Source organism: Rhinatrema bivittatum, chromosome 4, assembly GCF_901001135.1.
Source record: "Rhinatrema bivittatum chromosome 4, aRhiBiv1.1, whole genome shotgun sequence".
NCBI lineage: Eukaryota > Metazoa > Chordata > Amphibia > Gymnophiona > Rhinatrematidae > Rhinatrema > Rhinatrema bivittatum.
The window spans coordinates 472,410,251-472,436,480 of record NC_042618.1 but is presented as its reverse complement, the minus strand read 5'-3'; the positions used below and the strand labels follow the sequence as shown (position 1 = coordinate 472,436,480).

Below are 26,230 nucleotides of genomic sequence, written 5' to 3'. Positions count from 1 at the left end.
CCGTCGCCATGGCTTAAGGCCAAATTTAGTCGCGGGCTCGGTAATTGCCAACAGGCCTCGAGGGCCAAATTCGACGGTAGTCGAAGAAAAAAGGCAAAAAACTTACCGGTTTCCGCGGAGGTGACAAAAATTTGTCGAAGGGAGACCCCTGAGGGGCAAATTTTCTTCGGAAAGAAAAATACCGAATTCCTGTCAGGAACGTGGTAAGAGAGCTCCTTTCACCGCGTGGCAACTGCTGCGCGGAAAAAAGAAGACTGAAGGGAGACCCCTGCTGGCTGCAGGGTCAGTGCCTTGCTGGGCATGCCCAGTAGGGGCCAGTCAAAGTTCTGTTTAAACTTTGACAGAAGTTTTCCGTGGTGGGCTCCATCCTCGATGTCACCCATTTGTGAGGACAACCATCCTGCTTGTCCTGTGAGAAACCTTAATACTTTTTCTTCTCTTCCTTCTTTCTCTCCCTGTCTCTTGCTTTTCTCCTCTTCCCATTCATCCTACCTGCTCTGCTTTCACCATTCTTTCTCCTGCACTCTCTCCTCCACTCCTCATCCCCTTCCTGCTACATCATCACCCTGACTTCCTCCCCTTCTCCATTCTCCTGCCATCCCTGCTCCTCACACTCTCACTTCTCTTCTGCCATCCCATTCCCCACCTTTTCTCACCCCCTCCGCCTTGCTCTCACACCTTCCCCCTTTTCAACTCTCTCTCTTTCCCTCCTCTTCGTTATTGCATCCTCCTTCCTCTATCTTGCTCTCCCCGCTCTCTTTCCCCCATGCTCTTGCTCTCTCCTCTGGCTGTTCCCTCTCACCCCCTCCATATTCCTGACCCACGCCTTGCTCGCCCCTCTCTCTTTCCCCAGTCACTTACATACACACTCTGTCTCCTCTCACCGACCTTCCCAGCACTCACTATGCACTCTCTCTCTCTCTCCTTACACTCATGCTTGCTCTCTTCTTTCAATGACCCCCCACCCCCAAAACACGCACACAGTTTTTCTTTCTCCCCTTTGATGTCTCACTGATGCACATATGCACACTTTCTCCTGCCCCCTTCTCCTGTACTGGGATCCATACAGGACTGAAGAGGAAGCATGTGCTACCCCGACTCTCGCTGTTGATTGAGTCATTCTGATAGCCAGAACCAATCAGAGACGAGAGGTGGAGGAAAGAGAGAGCGACACTAAGCGGGGGGGACATCCTGGGTGCTGCCCCTGGAGAATGTGCTCTAAGACCCGGAATCTCATGGTCAAATACAGAGGGTTCCCAGATATAGTACCTAACCTATGGGTTCGTCGCTAAAACAGGTGCAGTGTTTAACTAAACAGTGGTCAGCCACTGGGGCAGAGATAAAACGGTCAGGCACTTAACTCAGGGCCCTATTTGCGAAGCAGGTTTCCCATAGGCACAAAATGGGAGGAATTCTTCAGTAACAAGCCCCTTAAGCTCCCTAAATTTAGGGAAGTTTTCAGCTGAAAATTTAGGGTCCTAAGCGAAGCACGAGAGGGTTTTTTTTTAAATATTGATTTCATAGTTTCACCAAGTAAAACATTCTCTCTACGCATAGCTGAACATGTTATAATGGTTTTATCTCATGCCAAAGGTAAGCTTAATATCGACCCCTGTGTAGGAAAGTCAGTGACAGCACAGGGCCAGGTGAACCACAACCGATAAATCATCTCATTATCTAATTCTATCAAACCCTTCCAAACACAACCAATCTGACAACAACAACAAAATTTTCACTGCAGAATAATATTTCATTTCCATGGAAGCAAGCAACACTTTACTGGAAAACTGTGGTAAAAAAACAGGATCTTACCTGCCAGAAGCAGGAGAGGCCAGGGGTATGTCAGCAGCTGCAAACAGGGGACCTTACAGAAACCATCCCAAAAATAATTTGTGCAAACAAGGTCTTGAAAAGCTCCAATAAACGGAGCTTCTAATACCATCTCCTTCGGCGGTAAATCCCAGATGCCATAACGTAATTTCTAGGCGCCATGGTGACCTGTCTAGCCCTCCATTTGCCCAGCACAATTGTGAAGATACGGCATAACACTGCTGTGAAGAAATATCTCCTGATTTTACTCTTGAGTGCACCCTCGTTCAGCCTCATGTCATCTCTTTTTCAGGAAGATGTTTGCTCTTTTTTTTTTTTCATAAACGTATATTTTTCAGATATTTGAATCTCTTTATCACATCCATCTCTGTAAATACTCTCTCCCTCCCAAAAAAATCCACCCACAGACTATTCTTGAAATACCTTTTTCGGTCTGTGAGGCACGTCATGTGCTACTGCTGGCCTAAACCAAAGACCATGCTTCTCCTGGGAGCCCTTACATGGCTGTGTCCAAGAAATATGGCAACAACAAAGGACATAGCTGAAATAATAAAGGCAAAAATAACAGCATTCAGGAAGTATAAAGGATCCCAAAAAGAGGAACACAGAGAAGAATACCTGGTGAAACTGAGGGAGACAAAGAAAGAAATCAGGAAAGCAAAAGATCAAGCGGAAGAAAGGATTGCCAAAGAGGTAAAGCGAGGTGACAAAACATTTTTCAGATACATCAGAGAAAGAAAGGAGGCCAGAAGTGGTATAGTGACACTGAAAGGTGAGAAGGAGAAATGTGTGGAGAAAGTCTGAGAAATGGCAGAAATATTAAACAAATACGTCAGTTCGGTGTTTACTAAAGAAGACCTTGGAGAAGGACCGTCGCTGGTTGACAAGACCGTAGATGGGGATGGGGTAGACAAAACCCCATTTACAGAAGAGAATGTTTGGGAAGAGCTAGGAAAACTGAAAGTGGACAAGGCCATGGGGCCGGATGAGGAACATCCCAGGATACTGAGGGAGCTCAGAGATGTGCTGACAGGTCCACTGAATGACCTGTTCAATAGATCCCTGGAACAGGAGTGGTGCCGAGTGACTGGAGAAGAGCGGTGGTGGTCCCGCTTCACAAGACTGGGAGCAGAGAGGAGGCTGGAAACTTCAGGCTGGTTAGCCTCACCTCGGTGGTGGGAAAAGTAATGGAGACTCTGCTGAAGGAAAGGATAGTGAACTATCTACAGTCAGGAGGATTACTAGATCCGAGGCAGCATGGATTCACCAGGGAAAGGTCCTGTCAGACAAATCTGATTGACTTTTTTGATTGGGTATCTAAGGAACTGGATCGAGGAAGAGTGCACGATGTCATCTACTTGGATTTCAGCAAAGCTTTTGATCCGGTCCCGCATAAGAGGCTCGTGAATAAAATGAGAAGCTTGGGAGTGAGTGCCAAGGTAGTGGTGTGGATTACAAACTGACTGACAGATAGAAGACTGTTTGTAATGGTAAATGGAGCCTTCTCTGAAGAGAGAGCGGTGTTAAGTGAAGTGCCGCAAGGATTGGTGTTGGGACCGGATCTATTCAATAACGTTTTGAGCAACATTGCAGAAGGGACAGAAGGTAAAGTTTGTCTATTTGTGGATGATACTAAGATCTGCAACAGAGTGGACATGCCGGAAGGAGTAGAGAGAATGAACAGTGATTTAAGAAAGTTTGAAGGGGGGTCGGAGACTTGGCATCTGGGATTCAATAAAAAATAAACTGGAAGGGCAAGATAAGATAAAGATATGTTGCCCTTCCAGTTTATTTTTGATAGTTTTGTGAGTTGGGCTTTCACTTATTTGTCTGTTGATCTGGGATTCAATGCCAAGAAGTGCAGAGTCATGCATCTTGGGTGCGGTAATCTAAAAGAGCTGTATGTGATGGGTGGTGAAAGACTGTTATGCATGGACTGGGAGAGGGACCTTGGTGTGATAATGTCTGCCGATTTGAAGGCAGCGATGCAATGTGACAAGGCAATAGCTAAAACCAGCAGAATGAGAGAGAGAGGAATAACCAGTAAGAAAAAGGAGGTGGTGATGCCCTTGTACGGGTCCTCAGTGAGGCCTCACCTGGAGTATTGTGTTCAGGTCTGGAGACCGTATCTCAAAAAAGACAGAGACAGGAAGGAGCCAATCCAGAGAAGGGCGACCAAAAGACAGGGTCATTCTTTATAGTGCGATGTGCTGGTATCGCACGCGATAAGCCCCTACCTCACACAATACCAGTCGCATCGCGGCAGTATTATTAAAATTAGGGGAAGCAGAGGAGTGTGGGCAGGGTTTGAGCGGCATTATCTCCCGGCAGCGCTGTGGACGATAACTGTTTTCCACATTATCACCAGCAGCACCGTGGGAAATAATTACACCTGTCCCCGTCCCGTGGCGCTATGGGGGCGATAGCGTGTGGTGTGGTCGCACTGCCACAATGCAGCTGGCTGCCTACTATCGCCCTCCCCTTCTTTTTTTTTTTTTGCGAGACATCATTCTGCTATAAATATAAATATAGCAGAACGATGAATCTAGGGAATAGTGGTGTGTCTGTATCAGAAGACTTATGAGGAGAGGCTGAAGGATCTGAATACGTACACCCTGGGAGAGAGGAGACGCAGACCTTCAGATACCTGAATGGTTTTAATGATGCCAGGTTCCTCAAACATTTTCCAGAGGAAAGCAAACAGCAGAACTAGGCAGTCACAATACGAAACTTCAGAGGGGATGACTTAGAATCAAGGTCAGGAAATATTTCTTCACGGAGAAGGTGGTGGATGCCAGGAATGTCCTTCTGGAAGAGGTGAAGATGAAAACAGTAAACGAATTAAAAAAAGGCATGGGATAAACCCTGTGGATCCCTGAAGGTTAGAGGTGGAAATGAAGAGAAGGTTGCTTGGGAGGTAACCACTAACCAGCATGGAGCAGCAGCTAATACTTCTAACAGAAGGCCTGGGGATTACGACAGCCAACGCCGGGCCCTGACTTTTAACGTCTGGGGTACGGATACGCAGACATTAGGGAAAAAGCACAGGACTGCTTCTATGGCCAAATCCAAAAGCAAAGCACATTCAAGCAGCAGCATTGTCTGAATTATCAGGAAGGCTGCTCACCCTGTAAAAATATTGCTAGCACTAATTTTATTATGGATTTTACAGTTGGTTTGGTTTGATTTTAATATTACTACGCTTAACATAAAGCTTGAGGATAACCTGCACGGAGCAGCAGTTATTACCCTTAACAGAAACATGGGGGGTAACCTGCATGGAGCGGCAGTTACTACCCTTAACAGAAACATGGGGGTAACCTGCACGGAGCGGCAGTTACTACCCTTAACAGAAACATGGGGGTAACCTGCACGGAGCGGCAGTTACTACCCTTAACAGAAACATGGGGGTAACCTGCACGGAGCGGCAGTTACTACCCTTAACAGAAACATGGGGGTAACCTGCACGGAGCGGCAGTTACTGTCCTTAACAGAAACATGGGGGTAACCTGCACGGAGTGGCAGTTACTGTCCTTAACAGAAACATGGGGGTAACCTGCACAGAGCAGCAGTTACTGTCCTTAACAGAAGGCATGGGGGTAACCTGCATGGAGCGGCAGTTACTACCCTTAACAGTAACATGGGGATAACCTGCATGGAGCGGCAGTTACTACCCTCAACAGAAACATGGGGGTAACCTGCATGGAGCGGCAGTTACTGCCCTTAACAGAAACATGGGGGTAACCTGCATGGAGCGGCAGTTACTACCCTTAACAGAAACATGGGGGTAACCTGCACGGAGCGGCAGTTACTACCCTTAACAGAAACATGGGGGTAACCTGCACAGAGCGGCAGTTACTACCATAAAAAGTTTGCTGGTTAGACTGGATGGACTATTTGGTCTTTTTCTGCCTTCATTACTATGCTACTATGTGGTGAAATATTCTCATACATTTTCTATGAACACATGCTGCTACTGTTTTGTGCTGCAGCTGGTTACAGATGGGCTCAAAGTGTACAATTTCATGGCATAGCACTATTTTTATTTTTGGTTTTATGTGCATTTAAAAAGACAGCATTGCCTTATGCATATTGCACACAGATGAGTCGTGAAGGACAATGGCATTGTAGCTATGCAGTAATGCTAATTATATGGATTCATATAATAATATTTTAATCCAAACTGTAAAGAAACAATGCTATTATAATTATTGTTATAGCTGCATGGAGCTGTTTTGAGTAACTGCGCTAGTCAGAGAAAAACTGGGTCTTCTGCAGGTTGTGATAGCTTTTAAAGGTTCAACAAACCAAACGTTGCAGTGCAAAAGCCTTTGAGACCTGCCCAGGTCTTCAGACAGAGACCGGATCTGCGCAGCCTCGGTGGCTCACGCGCTGCATCGCATCCTTCTCCCTCTTGGTCGGTCCGTGGCTTAGAGGTACCGCAGCCCCTGAATTCTCCGGCCGTGTGAGCTGAGATAGGAGGTGATAAAGTGACAAGATTCGAGGTCACACGTGGCCCCGTGGATCACTTCTCTCCCTAATTATCTGTTTTTCGTGTAATGTAAATGCCCTTTCAGCGCAGGTTGTACAGTCTCGCTGTAAACAGTCTAATTACTGCGCTGTACAGGAAAAAGCTTCACTTCCTCACATTGGTAAGACATCCTGGCAAATGAAACACTAAATCCAAAAGCATCGATCCTGTGGAAATAGCTTCCAATAAATATCATGTTCCTCTCTCTCTTCAGTTTCTATTGCTATCTCCTGAGGCTTTCAAAAAGTCTTTTGTTAAATTATAGAACAGTAAGTGCTTTACATTACTTTGGACTAAAATATGATAGCAGAGAGCATCCATTCTGGCTTCAGAGTTTATAGATAAAATTACTGCGGCCCATCTGGCAGACGCATTACGTGATCAATAGGCCAGCTGAGAACGTGAAGTCGACCGAAAAGGAGGAAACGCTTTAGGACCTCGCGCAAATGTCCCCTCACAGAAAGGGCAGGAGATGCTTGCGAGAACAACCCAGGCCCGGAAGCCCCCATAGCAGAGGAAGGCAAAGGAACAGGGACTGCGGGGGCCGAGGGTCCTTCTCCCAGAACAAGCCACACGGGCTGAGTTCCCCCCCCCCCCCCAGACAACTCAGAATACCACACAGGACACTTAAGTTACCACCATCACCGCTGCCACATCCGAGGTCATTTTAGGCTAGAGCTGAGCTGCACCTGCCGGGTGGCCTTTTGGGAGATCCACGGTGAATATTCACCGTGCTTGCACGCATATATTTCGTCCGAGAACCAGATATGTTTGTACAGTTTCCTTATCTGGGAAACCTTCAGGGTGCACAGCTGTGCACCTCTGGGCGAGAAGAATCTTCTACACCCTTATACCTATTGACCCTGCTGGAAAGTTAAAGTATACCACATGAGCCTGCTACTGGCTGTGCAGCAAATGTGCACTTAATAGCCAAAGAAAGTATTCCCTGGTCCCTGACTATGCTATTTTAGATTTTATTTTATTTATTAAAACTTGATTACTTGACTAACAGCAATGAAATCTAGGAAAGACATACTCAAACAGAAAAGAAATAATTTACGTAGCAATTACTGTAAAATTACAGTAATTAAAACAGCTCAAAACAAATACAGGAGACTGATGCAACACCAGCAGCAAACTCTCCCCATGGATCCTATAGCAGCAACAGAACCAGATCTATCGCAGCCCTTGGAAAAAAAAACTCTTCTCTAGGAGGCCTAATCCTAACTAAAAAAAAACAAACCAAAACCAAAAAACCCCAGCCAAACGGCTAGGCTTTATTCCGCTTTTTAAATCTCAAGAATTTCCGCTAATTCCAAACAGGCCGATTCACTAAAAGTCGCAGGAGAGCCGGCGAGCGCCCGCTCTCCTGTGCGCGCGATTTAGGAGGGAGCAACATGCAAACGAGGGCCCGCGGTAAAAGGAGGCGCTAGGGACACTAGCGCGTCCCTAGCGCCTCCTTTTTGACAGAAGCGGCGGCTGTCAGCGGGTTTGACAGCTGACGCTCAATTTTACCGGCCTCGGTTCTCGAACCCACTAACAGCTATGGGTTCGGAAAACGGCAAAATTGAGCATCTGTCTTCCAACCCACGGGCCGCGGGCAGATTTTTAATTTTTAGTTTTTTTTTAACTTTTGGGGCCTCTGACTGAATATCGCCATGATATTAAGTCGGAGGGTGGACAGAAAATCAGTTTTTACTGCTTTTCTGTCCACTTTCCCGGTGCTGGCCGAAATTAACACCAGTCTATGGGTAGGCGCTAATTTCTGAAAGTAAAATGTGCGGCTTGGCTGCACATTTTACTTAGTGAATCGCGCGGGAATAACTAATAGGGCCATCAACATGCATTTGCATGTTGCGGGTGCTATTAGTTTCAGGGGGGGTTGGCCGCACGTTTTCGACGCGCTATTACCCTTTACTGTATATAAGTGGTAAAAATAGCGCGTCGAAAACGCGCGGCCAAACGCAGAGCGCACTTTACTTTATCGGCCTGAAAGGTAGCATTCCAAACCAGTAGCTCCAAATAGCTAAAAAGCGCTGCACCATGTCACAGCTACATTAAGATCAATTGCAATCACTGGTTTGTGCTTCCTCTCAGAGCCATGACTGAAGCATTTCCACAAACGAAGATTCCCCATGGGCCTTTGTACCAATCACCACACTGTCCTGGTTTTCACTTCTGGTGATATGGAAACCCTAAACAGGCACACAAGGCTTAGCTACCCTGGTGAGGTTCACAACGTCCCAGTTGAGTAAATGTACAATACCTTTCACCATCCTAGGATCATTTGTGAGGCAGCATTTGCCACTAGTATTTAGGGAGTAAAACAAACAAACAAAAAAACATATTCCGACCAAACCACAGAACTGGAATGCAGATCTGGGTGTCAAGCGATGCTCTACTCCCAGAGAAAGCACTCAGAACTGGTACTACTGTAAAAGCTTTGTTGCTCTGAAGATTGAGGGGAAGCGGAAGGCAGGAATATCACAAGGCTTGGAAAAAAAAATCAGCTGGCGATGCATAGCCTACTGCAAGTAATGACCCATTAAAAAAACTAATAAGAGTAATAATACTACAGCATATAAAGCACCAATGGTGTGAGCAGATTCCATTCAGTGTTAAGTGAGGGAAAATTACAGCGTGGAGGCATTACCCGAGTCTAGCTCCAGTTCTAACAGCCATGGAAAAGGGAAATTAAATTGCTCACCATGCAAAGCAATGGAGAAAAAAAAGCCCCATTGTCCTCACAGCACTTTTCCAACCTTGAAAGGAACACTTAACTCTTCTGCCATGACCCTGCTCTACTCTACGGCAGACAAGTCACAGAAAAAATGTCTGGCCCTTTGTACAGGCTCATAACTATTTTATGGTAGATATTAGTTTTCCAAACTCTATGCATTCTAAATTTTGTCTAGCTAAAGGAAAAACTGTCCCTATTCAATCCGATAAAGAATAGGATCCTCGCAGAAGTGCACTTTTGAAGTTGCCCTCTGTGAGAGCATGCAGGCTGCAGAGCTCGAGAAATAAGATTATTCAGGTCCTAAATCCTGGAATGATCTCCCCAAGGAAACTGGGATGCTAGCTTATTTTTTAAATTTCAGGAAAGCAATGAAAACTATTTTCTTCCAGTTGGCCTTTGATTAAGGGTAAAAAATGTGCATTCGTTTCTTTTTTGTTTTCGTCTTTAGTGCGCTTTCATTTTTATTATTCATTTTATTTGTTTCAGTTCGCTTTCATTTTAATGCGCATTAATTTGATTTAGCGCACACTAAAAAAAAAAAAGAAAAAAATAATGAACCGAATAATGAAATAAACCGATAAAAAAATTGAATATTTTCTGGCTGCACATCCGTAATTAAGGGTGGTCAATCTTTTTCTGTCTTATCTTCTTTTTATCTGGAAGTTTTGTTTCTTTATCCCTGCAGGTGTTAGGTAATTTGCAGATGTCTTGGGTTGCACTGAGTTTAGGCTGGTTTCCATGATTGTCTGTTTGATACTGTCTTGCATTAGTCATTAAATACTGTTTTTGTACATAAAGAAGGTCATAGAAATGGGCTTTTATTAAAATTGTCTGCTTGCTAGGCAGGTAACAAGAACATGCATAGGACCTGTATACACATACTACTTTCACCTGTTGTTTGTGTTCTGATCTCATAGCACCCATGCACTGCTAATCATTTAGCTAAATCAGATACCCAATCTCCAATGAAGACACCTTGTCTAAATTCTATGAGTGTTTATTACAACAGGTAATCAAGACATATAACTTACTGGTTTCAGACTTGAGGGGGAGGGAAGAGGAGAGGTTGATCTTAGGTTCAGAGCACTGACTATAGAGTTGGAATAGCTGTTGTAGGAATTCAAGTACACCTATTATATATGTCTGTCTGTGTCTGTCTGGTAAAAAGGAAATGTGTTCCTAAGGAATAGGAGAGATGAAAGACCTCTTACTTTTGTTTTTCTTTCAGAAGCACACGTGCAAACTGAAAAAAAAAACTCCCAGCAGGCAAGAACCAATATTTGAGCCAATAGGGAAGTGCCCAGAATCAGTGGGAGCTGGAAACATAACCATAAAGGTGCAACATCTACAAGGCTAAGGATTATAAATAAGGGCTTGTAGTCCTTCTGTGACATCACACTAGCTTACAAGCAGGAGCTGAACAACTTTATATATATAACAAACAAATCTGCTCACAGTGAATGGGGGCAGAATACTCCCTTCCGGTATTGGTAGATACCACTATTTAACTTCATGCATAATTACACAATACGCATGTGTATGTCCATTTGTAAAGCTGAAATTTTGCTGTCCAAAGGATTTCTTGATCAACTTGGGCTTGTTAACATTCAAACAATTTCCTCACTGCTGCCTCAAAGGAGCTGAACGAGAGACAGACAACATAGAACTGGACAACATGAAAGAGAAAGAAAGAGTATCTGAGTCCTTTGACGTAGACAGTGGTACATGCTCTTCATGTCTTCTCATGAGGCATGAGAAGCACCTCTGCCGCTAATACTGCTCCACACAACTCTAGGCATGGAGTGACGTGATTTGGCTGTGGTGCCAACTTGGCCTTGCTGAAGATGAATCTCCCGTAAGGTGTTCCTTCTGCTTCTGTTACTTTCGAATAGACCACTGTGGCTATTGCTTTTACCGATGCATCTGAGAAGATGCAAAACTCTTTGCAGCAGGCAGCACTGAGTAAGTGGAATGTGGAACTGCTCAAGAGTTTTTAGGGACTCCTTCCAATGTTCCCACTCTTGTCTCAGTGCTGTAGGCAATGGAGCAACCCACTCATTTGTACCTAATGAAAGTTCTCTTAGCAGAGATATGCCTTGAATAGTGACTGGAGTCACAAACCCCAATGGATCAGAGACTGTTGATGTGGGCAAGATACCTTAAAGAGTGTATGGCTTCTCCTGGGTTGAGACTTAGAAAGTAAAGACATCTCTTTTTAGATCCCAACTTAAGCCGAGACTATGCTGAACTGGAGGTGTGTCTACTCTCAAGTCTAAATTCTTTAGATCTTTTGCATGGTCCTCTGAAAGAAATGCTTTCATCACTTTAGCACTGCTGGAGGCTATTTTGTGGAGTTTCAAGTTGACCTCTGCTAGCATTGCTTGTGTTCTTCTTAACAAGACAATGGCTTCCTTCTCGGTGAATAAGGACTTCAATCCATTCTCCACATAAAAGTCTCTTTCTACAAAACATCTAGCATCTATGCCATACTCCTTTCCTTCTTCTTGGGTTGTCCCTCTGAGCCCATAGGTGGCCACTGCAAGAGATGGACTATTACCAAAGATGTGGACTTGCATTCTATACTCTGTAAACTCATTGTTAATGTCGTCGTTGTGAAACAACAGGAATATTAGACAGTTTCTGTACTCTGGCTGTATAACAAAACTATAGAACATCTGTTGGTTGTCAGTTGTTATGGCAATGGGTACTTTTCTGAAGCGAAACAAGACCCCCAATAGGCTGTAGATCGTTACACATTGTTACTTTTTCTCTGTGAAGCTCGTTGCTGTATTTAGTTATCTGTGAACCGAGATGATGTTCCCAAAGTATCCCGGTTTATAAAAACACTTAAATAAATAAATATATATATATTAGGCCCAGAAAGACTCCTTGGAATTGAGCACTGGAGTCGAATACGATTTGAATCTTACCTGGTTTCTGAGGGTGATACACCCCAAAAGTAGGTAGGTGCCAACACTCTTCATCCTTTTTCAAAGCTGCAGCTGGCTCTGCATAACCATTGGTCAACATGTCTTGCATGAAGGTTACAAAGGGTTGTTTTGTCTCTAGTTTCTCTTTGGAGTCTTCTGTAATGAAGCAAGAGCTTGATCTCTATTGTTATGGAGCCAAGGTTTGGGCATCCAAAATGGTAGAGGAGCCACCCAGCTGTTTGACTCATCTTTAAATAATTCTTTGTTCATGATTCTTACTCTTTATCTTCTAAGGTTTGTCCTTATCCTTTGTAACCTAGAACACTGAATTGCCTAAGTATTCTCCCAAGTCTGCTGGGGAGATAATCCAGCAGGTGGTTAAGTCAGGGCTAAGTTCCTCATAACCAGGAGCCTTCTTAGTGCCTAGGTGGTTAGCACTTGGCTCAATTAAGGAAGTGTGTCCATTCTCCAAGACACTTGTGGTGTTCACAATAACGCTTGATCTCTTTGTTCTGTTGAGACAAATGCCGCCTACTATCACCCATCCTAAGGCAAGTCAATAAGCATAAGAAGCATGAATCAGCATATAACTCCTGAACTCCACTCATTGCTGGCACATCTCTACACAGTAGCAGCAGGATTTGCCATCTAGATCCAAAAGGTTGAAGTTAACTGACTATAGGCTTTACATGAGTATAATGTTGAGCAACTTCTGGTTTGGGAATTTCATCCTTGTTATCAGGTATCTGATGACAGACTATGAGCGTAGGTAAATCTGACTTGTTGCTGCCATCTATTACTTCTATGACATATCCACTTGCTCTTCTTACCGACACTCCTACAACCACTGCACAGGTTTTGAGACTGTAGGGAGAGTAATTATCATGGATGTTAAAAAAGTCAAAGCGTTCTGATCAAAATGTATTGCTTTGTTCATCTATGATAATATACATCTTGGTGACTTTCTCGGGTTGCTGTCTAGGATATACTTTGGCTAAGCATATTTTGGTGCAGGATCCTTCTGCTGCGACCTTCTCCACACACTTAGCCTATGGTTAAGTCTGTTTTTTTACTTCTGTGTTTAACTGTTTTAACATTTTTTATTCCTTTTACTTCTGCAACATATTTTAATTTTCTTGATTCTAACTGTATGTTGTTTTGTGCTTCTTTTTGATTTAACTTGTGTATGTCATATTGTTCACCGCCTAGGCCTATTTAAGTGTTAGGCGGTTTATAAATCTTAATAAATGTAAATGTAAATGACTTGACTCGGAGGCTGGGGTTTCCAGAGACCTGGATTTTATCTTGTCAAGGTGTAGAGCACTGATAGATTGGTCACTGTCACCCTCGGTGCACTTGATGGTTGCTTTACAGTCCCTTGCCATGTGATTAGATGAAGAGCAACCCCTATAGAAAATTCTGTACTTTTCCAGTAGTTCTTTATGCTCTTTCAAAGATTTCTCCCTGAAACCTCGACATTTTTGGAGAGGATGAGGTTTCTTAAGCATTGAGCATTGTCGATTTGGATCCTCTGTTTTATCTGTAGCAGGAAGAAGATCAGAGGGTGTGGATGCTGTGGGTGACACCTCTGTCTTATGCATAGATATAGGTTTCCTGTTATTGCCATACTTCCTGGCTGGCCTCTCATTCAAAAAATAACTTGCCTTGTTGGCTTCAGGAATATTGAAACAGAAGCTAGGATCATTTCTCCTTTTTGCCAGGTCTTGAATGAACATGGTGAAGCCTTCAATAGAGGGATATTTTCCTTGATTGTTTTCTTTATATTTTGTTCCATATCGTATGGAAGTTTTCCTATAATGGACCTTGTGCCTTCTGGTGTGTCCAAAAGGAGGCGGGCTGTAATATTCTGTTCACTTTTGGCTGCCTCCAGCTCTTGGAGGAAGTCTCTTAGTTCTTGTAACTTATGGTCGTCTTTTCTGAATATTGTCGGGAAACTGTTCGATCTTTTGAGCATTGAATTCTCAATAGTGACCGAGTCTTTCCCATATCTCACTCAAACCTTTAAAGGGATCATACAGATGTGAATTTTTCAATCCCTTCACACATTCCGCTGATTCATTTCCCAGCCGTTTCAACATCAGATTCATCTCTTCCTTTGGGGTGACGTTCATATCTGATATGGTGTCCTTGAAGTCCGCTTCCCATATCTTGTAGCTTTCAGGATGGTCATTGTACTTTGTAAGACCAACAGTTATGAGGTCTCGGTGAGTCATGTAACTTGCTAGATCTGCCCTGTCTGAAATCCCGGGCTGGGTAGCAAAGGACATTTGTGGTTGACAGCTTGCTTTAATTCCTTTGCACAGTGGTGTGAGGTGTAACTGCTCAGACACCTCTTGTTTCATCACTGGAGGTTTAATTGATCCTCTCCCCGACAGCAGCTGCCCAGCCCTTCCTTGTGCCCAATATTTGCCAAGCACTGAAGTCTGTGGCTGAAATGAAGCATCTGTCTTGGTGAGTGTACCTGGTACCTGAGCAGGTACTGGGGCATCTGTATGCGGGTGAGCATGTGGATGGCGACTGGCATTTACGGAGTGCTGCACCTTGGACTTGTTTCGATCAGATGGAACAGACTTTGGTAAAGAAGAACGTGCTTTTCCAGCTTCTGAGGACACTTCTGGGACTGCACTGTGGCATGAGCCATCACATAATCTTTAGTACGCTGAGCAGGGTCTTCAGAGGCTAAGTGGCCTCTCCCCGCTGTCTTGCCTTGTAGATGCTTCAAGAGCTTTGACCTGGGCCTCAGGGGCTTTGCTTCGTTTTCTTTCTGCAACATTTCTATAGTAACCTCCAGCTCAGCTTTTTCTTACGGTGCAGCAGCCTCCGCAGCAGCAACCTTAGCTACTGCCACCTTCTCCCCTTCTATTTTAATCTTTCCTAGTTTTAGTGCATTTTAGCAGCCTGGACCTCCATTTGTACTCTTAAGATCAACCGAACTTGTCATGGACCAGCCTGAATGGCCTATCTTGTCTGACCTTGATGTATGCCTAGGAGCACTAAAGTGTTATGCCATATTTGTCTTTTAAAGGCTCCTTCTTCATTTCTGCCCTCTTAATGGTTTCTGCTCCCATTCTCTGGTGAGCCACATCTGTGGCCTGTTGCATACCTCTCTGAGCTAGACTTTCTTCTGTGTTAGTCTTTGTTAAGAAAGAAAGATACCTTTCTGCGATAAGTTCATAGGCTTTAAAAACTGGATTGCAATAGCTCTGTGTGATGCTCAAGGTGGGCAGGGTTTTCAGAGACCTTGCTTATAAGCTGCTCAACTTTGTGCCATCTCTCACTTAATTCAGATAGACACTCCTTCCTGTCTGCATTACTTTATTTCCCAGGCCTCTCCTGGTCCTATGTCCACCCTCATCATGTGTCCAACCTGTGAGAGGTGGGGGCTGTTGGCTACTGTCAGCTAGAAGCTCTTTTACAAACAAGATGCACATCTCAGATAATCTATTTGCAACTGGGAGCTGCTTAAGAGCTAATTATGCTTTCACCCCTGTAGTTGAGGACGCACTATGCACAGGATTTTACTTTAATTTGTCTCTGAGCTAGTCACTTGAACTTTTGTAATAACTTCTGCTGTAGGCCATTGATTCAATAGCTATGCACTCTGTCTGATTCTTACAGTCTGTTTTTAATGAGCCCTCTTAGTTCTCAGTTATGTTCACAAATGCAATATTTAAGCAACTGCAATCTTTCGCTGAATTATTTCTTTGGTGCTGTATCCCTCCTGAATCTTCTTCGACTCTAGGATTTCTTCCTTTGCTTTCTTTTTTACTGTTCTGATCTCACAGCACCTGTGCACTGCTAATCATTCAGCTAAATCAGATACTGAATCTCCAATGAAGAAACCTTGTCTAAATTCTAACAGTGTTTATTACAACGGGTAATCAAGACATATAACTTACTGGTTGCAGACTTGAGGGGGAAGGAAGAGGAGAGGTTGATCTCAGGTTCTGAGTTGGAATAGCTGTTGAAGGGATTGTACTGGAGATTTAAGCACACTTATTATATATGTCTGTCTAGTAAAAAGGAAATGCGCTCCTAAGGCGTAGGAGAGATGAGAGACTACTTGCTGCTTTCTTCTCTCTCTCAGAAGCACACGTGCAAACTGAAAAACTCCGAGCAGGCAAGAACCAGTATCCGAGCCAATAGGAATCAGTGGGAGCTGGAAACATGTGACCATAAAGGGCCAACAGCCACAAGACTACAGGATTATAGGGGCTTGTAGTCCTTCGGTGACATCACACTAGCCTACAAGCAGGAAGAGAACAACTTTCTGGCTCAACGCGCGTTTTGGATGCGCTTCCATAACCCCTGATGCAAAATGGTAGTTAGCGAGTCCAAAACACGCATCCAATCGAGATCGTAGATAATAGCGCTCATCACATGTAAATTCATGTTGATTAGGCTATTACCTATTTCCCCCCCAATTAAAAAAACAAAAACAATGTGCGTCTGAAGTGCACATTTTAACCCGCAACAATTAATGCCTGCCTGGAGCAGGCGTTAATTCTTGAGGAGCCTGAAAAAATTACAAAAAAGCAGAAAATAGTGCTTTTCTGTTCCTTTTCTCGGTTCCTCTGACTTAATATAATTGCAAATATTAAATCGGAGGAAGCGAAATAAGAGAATTTAAAAAAAAAAAGTGTGCTAGCGGTCAGGTTAGGAAAAGGGAAGCTGAACTGATGAGCGTCCATTTCCCTTCCCCGACCGCCATCTCTCCTGGGCACCCGTGGCCGAGGAGGCGCTAGGCACGCACAATACCGGCATGCCCTAAGAGAGCGGGTGCTCAGTCACGAGCGCCTGTTTAATGCGTGCCGATATTGCATCGGCCTGTTTATATATACACAACAAACAACTAATCTGCTCCCAGTCAATGGGGTACAACAGTTTGATGATACGTTCTGGTGGTGGGGGGGTTGGAATTAAAATGCATACTTTCGCATTTTCAAGCTTTGTCATATTCCTGCCTTCCCCCTCAATCTTCAGAGCTTTTACAGTACCAGTTCCCAGTGCTTTCTCTGGGCGCAGAGCATCACTTGGCACACGGATCTGCATTCCGATTCTCTGGTTAGGCTGGGATATGGGGTTTTTTTACTCCCTAAACAAGCACTTTCCCTTTGAAAACTGGTGCAAAGTCTGCGTGTAAAAATTGCCTGTAAGCTTTACACTAATGTGGGTGGTTACATAATTAATCTCTTTAATGATGAAGTTATAAAGTGTTATGTGCTATTTTGTGGCCTTTTGTCATTGTTTATGTCTCTTTTTTTATTCAAGTCTTGTGGGTTTATTTATGTATTATTCTTAACTCTGCAACTCATTTCAAGCACTTTGTTGGGACTGAAGTGAGACAGAAATCCAAATAAATGAGATATGCTATGTGGTATGTTGAGAAAAAGTGCTACATCACCTCCTAGGTCCCTACTAGTTTATGCATATCTTATGCTTTTCACAAACAAGCTGCCTGTCTCGCCTGGCAGATACACTACAGAAATACCCACCCCTCAAGACTGTGCTCTATTTCATGGAATATACCCTGCAAGAACAGACAGCCCTCCTACCTGATCCCTGCCATTTAGGGGTCACCGGGTCATGTCAGGTCAACCCAGCCAGTCCTGGTTTTCTTCTGCTATATGCGTAGGGAACTGAATGCAGGAAAACTAGGACTGGGCCAGCTTGTTCGGCTGGCCTTGGATGATTTAGCAAACCTCCTGGCTATTACACAGCAGGATGTGTACAAACCAATGCCCCTTTAGAAAAATGCGTGCGCTGGTAACTCAGGGAAGGAAGAGAGAAGCAAAAGAGAAGACAGTTGGTTAAGGGAGGATTTTTAAAGAGGAAGATGGGTGCTACGAATGAATGCAAGGAGGGAGCTAAATTCACAAAGTGCATGCTTGCTTACAAGTGGAAGGGGTGGAGTCTGGACCTGGTGCAGGCCAGCACTTGACTGGAGAGCCGGTGTTGGGAAGCGAAGCCTGGTTGGTTTGGGGAAATGAAAGTTTGAAGGCCATGAAGAATGGAACAGAAAAAAAAAAAAGAAAGCAGCAGTGCTACCGTCAGTGCCATCCATATCATTTCTCTTCCAGGTGCTGTTAGCCAGGCGTGGCCCTTATCTTAAGTAACTTTTCCAGAAGCAGTAAACGTTAAGCTAAAGAACATTTTACTATAAAATGTCCATCTTTTGGTCCTTTCAAAGTTGGTAATCGGCACCCACTGGTCACAGGTTTCAAACCGGTGCTAACTGAACCATTTTTCTGTGTTACAATGTCCAAAACATCTGCAGAAACCTCTCTGTGGTCCTTCAAATGAAAATGCAGGTGGCACATGACATGTTCTTTATTTCTACTTACATTAACTTTTTTGCTGTCACGCACAGTCTAACGCTGTGCCTGCTCCAAAGTGATTTAGCTGCTCTTACATATGCTCCACTGTGATAGTACATCAGTGTGATGCCCAATCCTGAACGTATAAAGCAACGTTCCAAGATAATGCAGATTGCATGCAAGAGCATCCCTTTCTACCCTACTCCTGGCACCCTAGGTGGCAACCAGAGACCTGGACCTCTGCATGGCCCCTCTATCCTCAATCTTACCACTCCTTTACAAAATCCTGGAGCTTTAGTCCTGACCGCACCTCATACGATACCCAGTGCACCCCACTCCTGCTCTGCAGCACCTCCTGCTGTTCCAGTGCGGAGGTCCCTACAGACAAATGTGCGAGTGCACCTCAGTCGTGTACCGCAGCATCCCCCGTTATTCCACTACCAAGGCAATTCTGCCAATGCACCTCAATTCTGACTGGCAACAACCCTGGTTGTTCGAGTACCAAGACCAACACACACAACTCTGACTGACAACGCAATTTATTCCTGTCCTGCAGTGCCCACTGCTAATCCTCTTGTTACGACTTAATAAAGCCCACCATTTGTCTTTATGAGATAGTTCTTAGTGCCCGTTTGTTGGATGTTACTGACAGAATCAAAATGGTTACATCTTCTGCAATTGTCAGCCTCTTCACCATGACCTGCACTACTGCTAACCTTTCCTTGAACATGTAGCATGCCAGCAAATCCAAAGATGTCAGCTAGAATTATAACTGTGTATCGTGGCAAGCAGTGACCAGCACTGAGTCCTGAATGGTAGAGCCATAGGGTGCTTGTCGCTTTAATCGGCCAGCTCAGTATAAATCAGAGAGAAACAGAGATAACCCCAATGGAGTACCAAAATGTGAAACCTAGTACCTAGCACCATTGTATGCTCTACAGGGAAATGGGAATATTTTATTAACACTTATTATAGATTAACATAAAATGTCTGTGCGTATGCACCCGAGAATGTCTCTGAATGCTGTGTGTGTGTGTGTGTGTGTGTGTGTGTGTGGATGCACCTGTGTTTATATCCTTTGCAGGCTGGGATACCAGACGATCATGAGAATTATATAAAAAATACTGTTGTACGTGAACCCTGGAGACCGTCCAGATCCCTTCTTCAGCAGCACGCACATATCCACACAATTCAGGGAGCTTACATTTTCAGTGTGAGAACAGGATGGACAAGGGACAATCTGTAGGTGGCAGACAGGGTCATCGAGCCAGTGTCCAGATCAGAAGCTGAGCACATGTGGCCCTAAGAAACACTGAGGTTCCATCAGATCAGGGACAGGGGGGAATGGAGACATCACCCCTTACTTAAAGCTTTTGTTTTCCAGTGTCTCACCTGTGTTGTATCCTCTCCCGAGCGCTGGCCAGGGTCGGTGATTCTTCCACAAGTTGCCCAGGTACCAGTCACTCTGGTTTTCCACCAAGCCCAAAACCTGCTGGCCTGTAAACAAAGGGAGGACGTTAACAAGAGATGATGGGGCCACGTATCCACCAAAGCTCATACTTCCTAACCAGGAAGTCATTTATAGCTTCCATCCCCTTCGCCTTCTCATCAGAAATTCATCAATCACAACCTTAAGTGTTTGCCCTGGTTGTTTATTCGAGGTTTTGCTGGTTATAAAGCATCAGCTATGGGACCACCCTCCTGCTCTGACGGCCTTAAGTAGCAGGTCTCAGTCAGGATGGCTCCAAAGCTTGGTCCTGAGAACAAATTCCCTCCTCACAAACACACAAGCACATTCGATTGCCAGGGTAGGAATGGAGTTACAGCAAAAACACACAAGGAAGGAAAAAGATCCAATGTTATATTGTAAACCGGTACGATAAGACCTCGTCTTGAGTATCGGTATAGTAAAAGAATTTAAATAAAATAAATAAATAAACCCGGGCTTTGTCGCACAATAGGGGCAAGTGGTCTTCTGGTGAAGCCATCAATCAGGATTCCCAGTAAGGGTGAGGGGAGGACGTGATAAGCACCAGCGGGACTGTTCATTGCTAGGGGATGACTCGCAGGCAAAGAATGAGAACCTGCGATAGATATGCAGGCGGCCAGCAGGCCGGCCCCAAAGGCAGAGTTTAACATGCAGCATCTGAAATGTTTGCCGGCTTTGCTGATCTGCGGCTGTCGTGGGCAATCACCCCCAACTAAAAATAGAGATTGCCCAGCCTGCTCCGCTTCCCGCTGATCTGATTAATTAGCCGAAGTCGTACAGGAGCACTCTCTCTCCGCTCATGCACACATTTCTGCTTCATGCAAGCAAGCGCTGTACGCTCATCTGTCTGGACCTTGGTGATACCTTCAGGTGCGAAGGGAACTCTGCAGAAGGATGAGACCTGGGTGCGCTTGCAAAACTCCCCTGATGGGCCTTTCTGTCAGCTTCCTCTGGTAAACAAGTTTATTTTGTACAAACTACTTATAACCGTGGGCCATCTGTGAGAGGATATTAAACACGAAAATCATAAATAAAACAAACATAGAAAGAGCTCTTCCCCAACATCCTCATTAATACCGAAGGAGAAGGCCTTGGAAATGGAAGATATAACTGAAGAGAAAGGAAACATGCTAATTTGTTTAGTTTTGTAGTTAAAGGCATTTCCTACTGCTAATGAGTACTCTGGGAGCTAGGCCTGTGCAATTCTGGGCTTTCTCTCCATTAATGAGACATCCCCAGCAGCAATCCCTCCCTCTCTCGAGAAATATTAAGAACCCATCCCGGCGGCGACCCGCTTCAGGGGTCCCAGAACTGCCAGAGGGCAGGCGGGGGCCAGGAAGGAGCCAGGGCACCCCCCAGGGGGGCAGCTTTGCCCTCCTCGGCTTGCTCTGGCCCATGGGCCTTCTCTCGCTCGGTTACTCTAAGCCAGGGCTGGCTTATGAAAAGGAAATGACGCTTATTTAAAGACCATCATAACAGGCTTCATCGAACATTGAAAAACAGATAATTACCAGACCTATGATTAAAAATAAGGCAGAGATATAAAGTTATCACTGTTCGATGAAGCCTATTATGACGGCCTTTAAATAAGCGTCTGTAACTAAGGTGTTCGACAGGCACTTTTGGCATTTTTGGTTGCTTCGTATGATTTTCTGACACAGACCTTTACAAATTTAAATAGACGGGGGTAACGTGAATCACTTATGAAAATGATAAACATCCTCTGTGTTTCCATTCGTCCAGGCCCACACCAAGAAACAAAAAGTTGCTGCAGCCGGCAGGGCGCCCACAAATGCCCAGCCACGGCTTCTGAAGCCGGCCGGGCCGACGTCCACGTGAAGCTGAAAAGGACACTTCTGCCTGCAGTGGCTTCTGCTTTCCCTAGATCCCATTACAACAAGAGCAGCCAAACTGTGCTGAGATGGTGTTAGAGTTCTAACTGCAAACTCCTTCCGCAAATATTCACCTAAAAAAAGCCCCCACAGCAAGGTTACCCCCCCCCCCCCCGCTCTTAAAGCCCACTTACCCCAGAAGTCTGTTTCCACGGGGAATTTGATGCTACAATCCACAGGTGAGCTATCACAGGCTAGGACAGGCCTTGTCTGCCTCATTCATGGGGGGTTATAACTCAGGTAGCTGTATTCCCCCCCCCCCCATAATATACTGGGCTTGACTGGTGGTCAGGGCCACAGCTTTATCCTGAGCCAGTCCTCATCTCCCCTCCCCATTCCTAGCCATCCAAGACAGCCCACACCCCTCCTATATTGCATACACGCCCAAAAGGGCTGGTGGGTGCCTGCATCTCCTCTTGCCTTTATTTTAATGTTACAACACCTACTTCAAAAGCGAAGCGCTCAATCCCAAAACTTATAATCAATCAGTCCATCCTCAAGGTTTCCTGCTACCACACAATAAAAACATAGAATGTGGAGAGGGAATCGTTCACCGTTCTGTTCTATTTTTGGAAGGCAGGCATTAAAAAAACAAACAAACCAAAACCTAGCAAATAAACCAACAAATAACCTTGAGTCCACGTTGGTTTTGGTTAAGGAAATGTAGCTTCTTGTTAACGAGTAGGCGTACTGCAGTCATTTAATGCTGGACGTCGAGGGAACGGAAGGCACGTGCTTCTCCAGGGCTGGTAACTCAGCAGGCCTCATCCTGCTCTCCAATTCACAGAGCCCTTTCTGCTAGCAGGAAAGAGGGGGGGTCTTCCAGCTGGTGGCATGGGGAGCTAGGGGCACAGGATTTCCCCACCAACCCACACTTCTCCAATGGAGCATCTAACGCTGTCCATCCCCCACAGCTTCCTTCAGAAACAGGTCACAGGGCTTTAGTCTAGCAAAGCTCGAAAAACACTGGTAAGAATATACCCGAGGAAGACAAGAGACTTTCTCTCCTCTCTCTCTCTCTCTCTCACACTTGTAAGTGGGAGAGCTACAGAGAAAAGTCCACAGGGAAAAAAACGAGACAGGAAAAAGAGTGGGGACAGAAAGGCAAAGACATTGTAGGTAGAAGACATGCCAGCGATACACATAGGGGTGAATTTTAAAAGCCCGGCACGCACCAAAGCTCAGGGATACCTGCAGACGTCAGGCCGGCGTGCACCGCGTGGATTTTAAAAGGTGGCCGCGCAAATCTCCTGGCACGCATGTAAAATGTTTCCCCCCCCAAAAAAGGGGCGGGGCATGGCCGTTCCAGGATTTATGAATGAAACCAGCACAAGCACGCACCAGGGTCCCCCCCCCTACTGCTTACCTTTACCTCTGCTACGGGTGGCGTGTAACTCCTACACCAAAAAAAAAAAAAACTAGGCTGGTCAGCGGGGTTTATAAGGGTGGGGGCTAACATGGAGGCTAATTAACTAGGGGGGGGGTTAAGAAGTCCTGTCCTTTGCCTGGGAAAAATGGGGAAGCTGGAAATCGCGTTGGCCACACGTCTACTAAAATCCCCCTACTTAGGCAGTAGAGGCGGCATTTGGCTCACATGCATGCACCCATATTGTACTGAGCGCAGCGTACAGCCAGCTCTATACCATGCACGCATTTACATGTGTATGTTATAAAATGGCCGCAGCCTTTGGCACGAGCCGGCGCGTACGTGTGCGCTCGCGCACCGGTCTCAAAGTTACCGTCCTATTGTAGATCGGCACTAAATATGCAAACGATTCAGATAAAACAAATGCTGAAGACTGGCGAGATATACACCGTATAGAGAAAGATACTGAGGAGAAAGTCCTGATTTCTGCAGGTGCGTTCCCTGCTTTGCATGGAGTCGCACACAGTTTTCTACAGAAAGGTACAACTCCCTAGCTGCTCTAAACTGTCCGAGGCAGTATTCCCAGGCAGAAAATGTTAGCTGTGTTATTACTTCTTATTGTCTTATGGTTTTGTCATATCTAAAATTGTCCTATAATTTTATGATTGATGTCCTAACTGTGATCCATCTAGAATAACACTGGTTGTGTGGCTGGAATATAAATTCTTTTAATAAATAAATAGATTGCAATATTGTGTGTGTGTGTGTGTGTATATAAGTTATTGAATTACTGCAGACAAGTATAGTGGCTAAGGTACATGGGGAAGATAAAGCAGATGTTGTAAAGATGAATAGATAATAGAGCTGACAGCCTGGTGGTGCAGGAAGTTTGGAGAACGCATACTGAAAATCTGCTCATTCTCCCTGCTCAGCTTGTTCACGTCTGTCGGTCAAAGACAAGAAAATACACATGGTCTCTATTCCATGACTGCTTGCACCAGCTCCCTAAAATCATTCCAAGATAAGTTTAGGGAAACATGACTTGGACGCTGGAGGTAGGAATACGGAGTCTTCCATTGCTTGGTAGCCCTGTATGTTTGCCTTGGTCAGACTGTAAGCTCTATTAAGCAGGGACTGTCTTTTATGCGCTGTTTGTACAGCGTTGCGTACGTTGAGTGGCGCTATAGAAACAGAGGTAGCTGCCTACTTTGAGGGATCCAAGTCAGAGGTGACAAAATGATTTAACAGTCTGGTGGTGGGGGTCGTGTGAAGCGGCTTGTTGACCTCAGCCCGTTTCCCAGAAAACGTGTCCTACATTAACCCCTCCCCCCCAAAAAAATACAGACTCCAGATTTAGCCTGGTCGTCAACCTGAGGAAGGAGAGAGGAAGGACTGAACAGAGCATCGGCTATGAATTTAATCACATCAGAGGCACCCTGCCTGGCTCTCGGCTAAGTTATATCTGTTCTCCAGAGAGAGAGATGTGTTTTTATCCCCGGGGGTGGGGGCAGTCCTCACCTCACTTCCTGCAGATGACTTGGGAAATGTCAGAGCATCTCTCTCTCTCTCCATTCCACCACCTTCTTCCCTGTGACATTTCTCTCCCCCCTCCCACCTGCTTAATTCTGTTGTTTATTTGCTTTTCTCTCAGTGGCTCTAACTTGATTAGGAGCATCAGCAGAGCAGAGAGATGTGGGAGTTGGGGGGGGGGGGGGGGGGGGAGAGATGCTTAAGCTTGTGCAAGTCTGAAGTCTCTGGCTTGCAGACAAAGCTGGTCCGGGTCTGACTAGTTACAGCAGCTCGCTACCGAAAGAAACGGGATGCCCTCCTGGCAAGTTTCACTTATCTTTCAAGTTACTTTACTTTGCATGCTTATACTGTGGAAATAAAAGCTGGACACAGAAGATGGAGGCTATACCTTTTCTCACCGCACTACTTTCTAGCTGCTTTGGATGCATGTGGAAGGTACCCAAAAAAGGTTTTTGCCTGCTAACAAATCTGAAAATAAAAAACATTAAAAAAAAAAAAAGCCTGAGCATAACACCCACAGGAGAAATAAGCGGATAACAGTGAAATGAGTTCATTTATAGGATGTCTGGTTTTAATTTGAAAGCCATCATTAAGTTGGAAAAAAAAACAAACCACTAAACATTTTTATATAAAAATACCAGCCTGTGAATTTGCCAGCGTTTTCGGGAAGTGTGGATGCGGGCAGACACTGGATTTATTCCACAGAGGGAAACTGATTTCAAAACTTTAGCAGGGCAAAAAAAACACATTAAGCCGAAGGTGAGGAAGTGCAAGGAAATGGGACAAACATCCTGCTCATATAAACTGCAAGGACCTTAGGAGAAGGGGAAAATCTGCTTAATCTCCATGCTGAGGAACAGAGAGGCAGACAGTAAAAAAAAAAAAAAGCTGAGCCCCTAAATTTAGGATCCTAAATCAAGTGCCAAATGCTGAAAATCAGTGGTAAGCTCCCCCCCCCCCCCCCCCAATCTTCACCCCTAAGTCCTGAGGGAGCTCTGAGAGCAGAAGCTGATTTTCCTGGTAAAGGAAGAGGATTTCAGGGACATTTTGTGACTTAAAGTTTGGGGGGAGAAGAGAGCTTGTGGGCAGGGCAAATGGCACCCTGGGAGAAAAGCGCCCCCACCACCTGATGGCACCCCCCCACCCGGCGCCTCTCTTTGGCCAGAGCAGGATGGGATCTGCCACAAGTGCTGGGCTCCTTTTGGGCCGCAGTGAGATGGGACCCGCTGCAGCCAGACCACTGCAGGATGGGCGATGCTGGCAGTACCCAACCCACTCGGTTTATGAAATAATACTCAACCGTGATGCTATTGCAAAGCGCTTAGAAGCAAGAGTTGTATTTTATTTTTGTTCCTGTTAGTCAAAAGTAAATATTTCTGAAATGACGGAGACCCCAATCTTAAAAGAAGAAAAAAAAGTTTAGACAGCGAATACCATCTCCCTCCTGTTTCTGGAATCTCACTCCCAGTGGGCGGTGATCTAATTCCTTGCCTACGGCAACTCCGGGAGCTGTCCAGTAGCCCCACAGCAGGACAACAGATGGAGGAAAGCTGTTTAGAAGTTACCTACATCTCGTTTGCTACT

At 45.1% G+C, this 26,230-nt stretch overlaps 1 protein-coding gene across 1 annotated transcript in view; it reads right to left on the bottom strand.

The window, feature by feature from the left end:
• LOC115089198 (LARGE xylosyl- and glucuronyltransferase 1) overlaps nt 1-26,230 on the bottom strand; it is a 519,096-nt gene that overhangs the window by 106,657 nt on the left and 386,209 nt on the right. Inside the window, exon 7 of the mRNA XM_029597248.1 lies at nt 19,762-19,866. Within this exon, the coding sequence (XP_029453108.1) occupies nt 19,762-19,866 (105 nt within the window). The remainder of the gene's footprint in view (nt 1-19,761; nt 19,867-26,230) is intronic.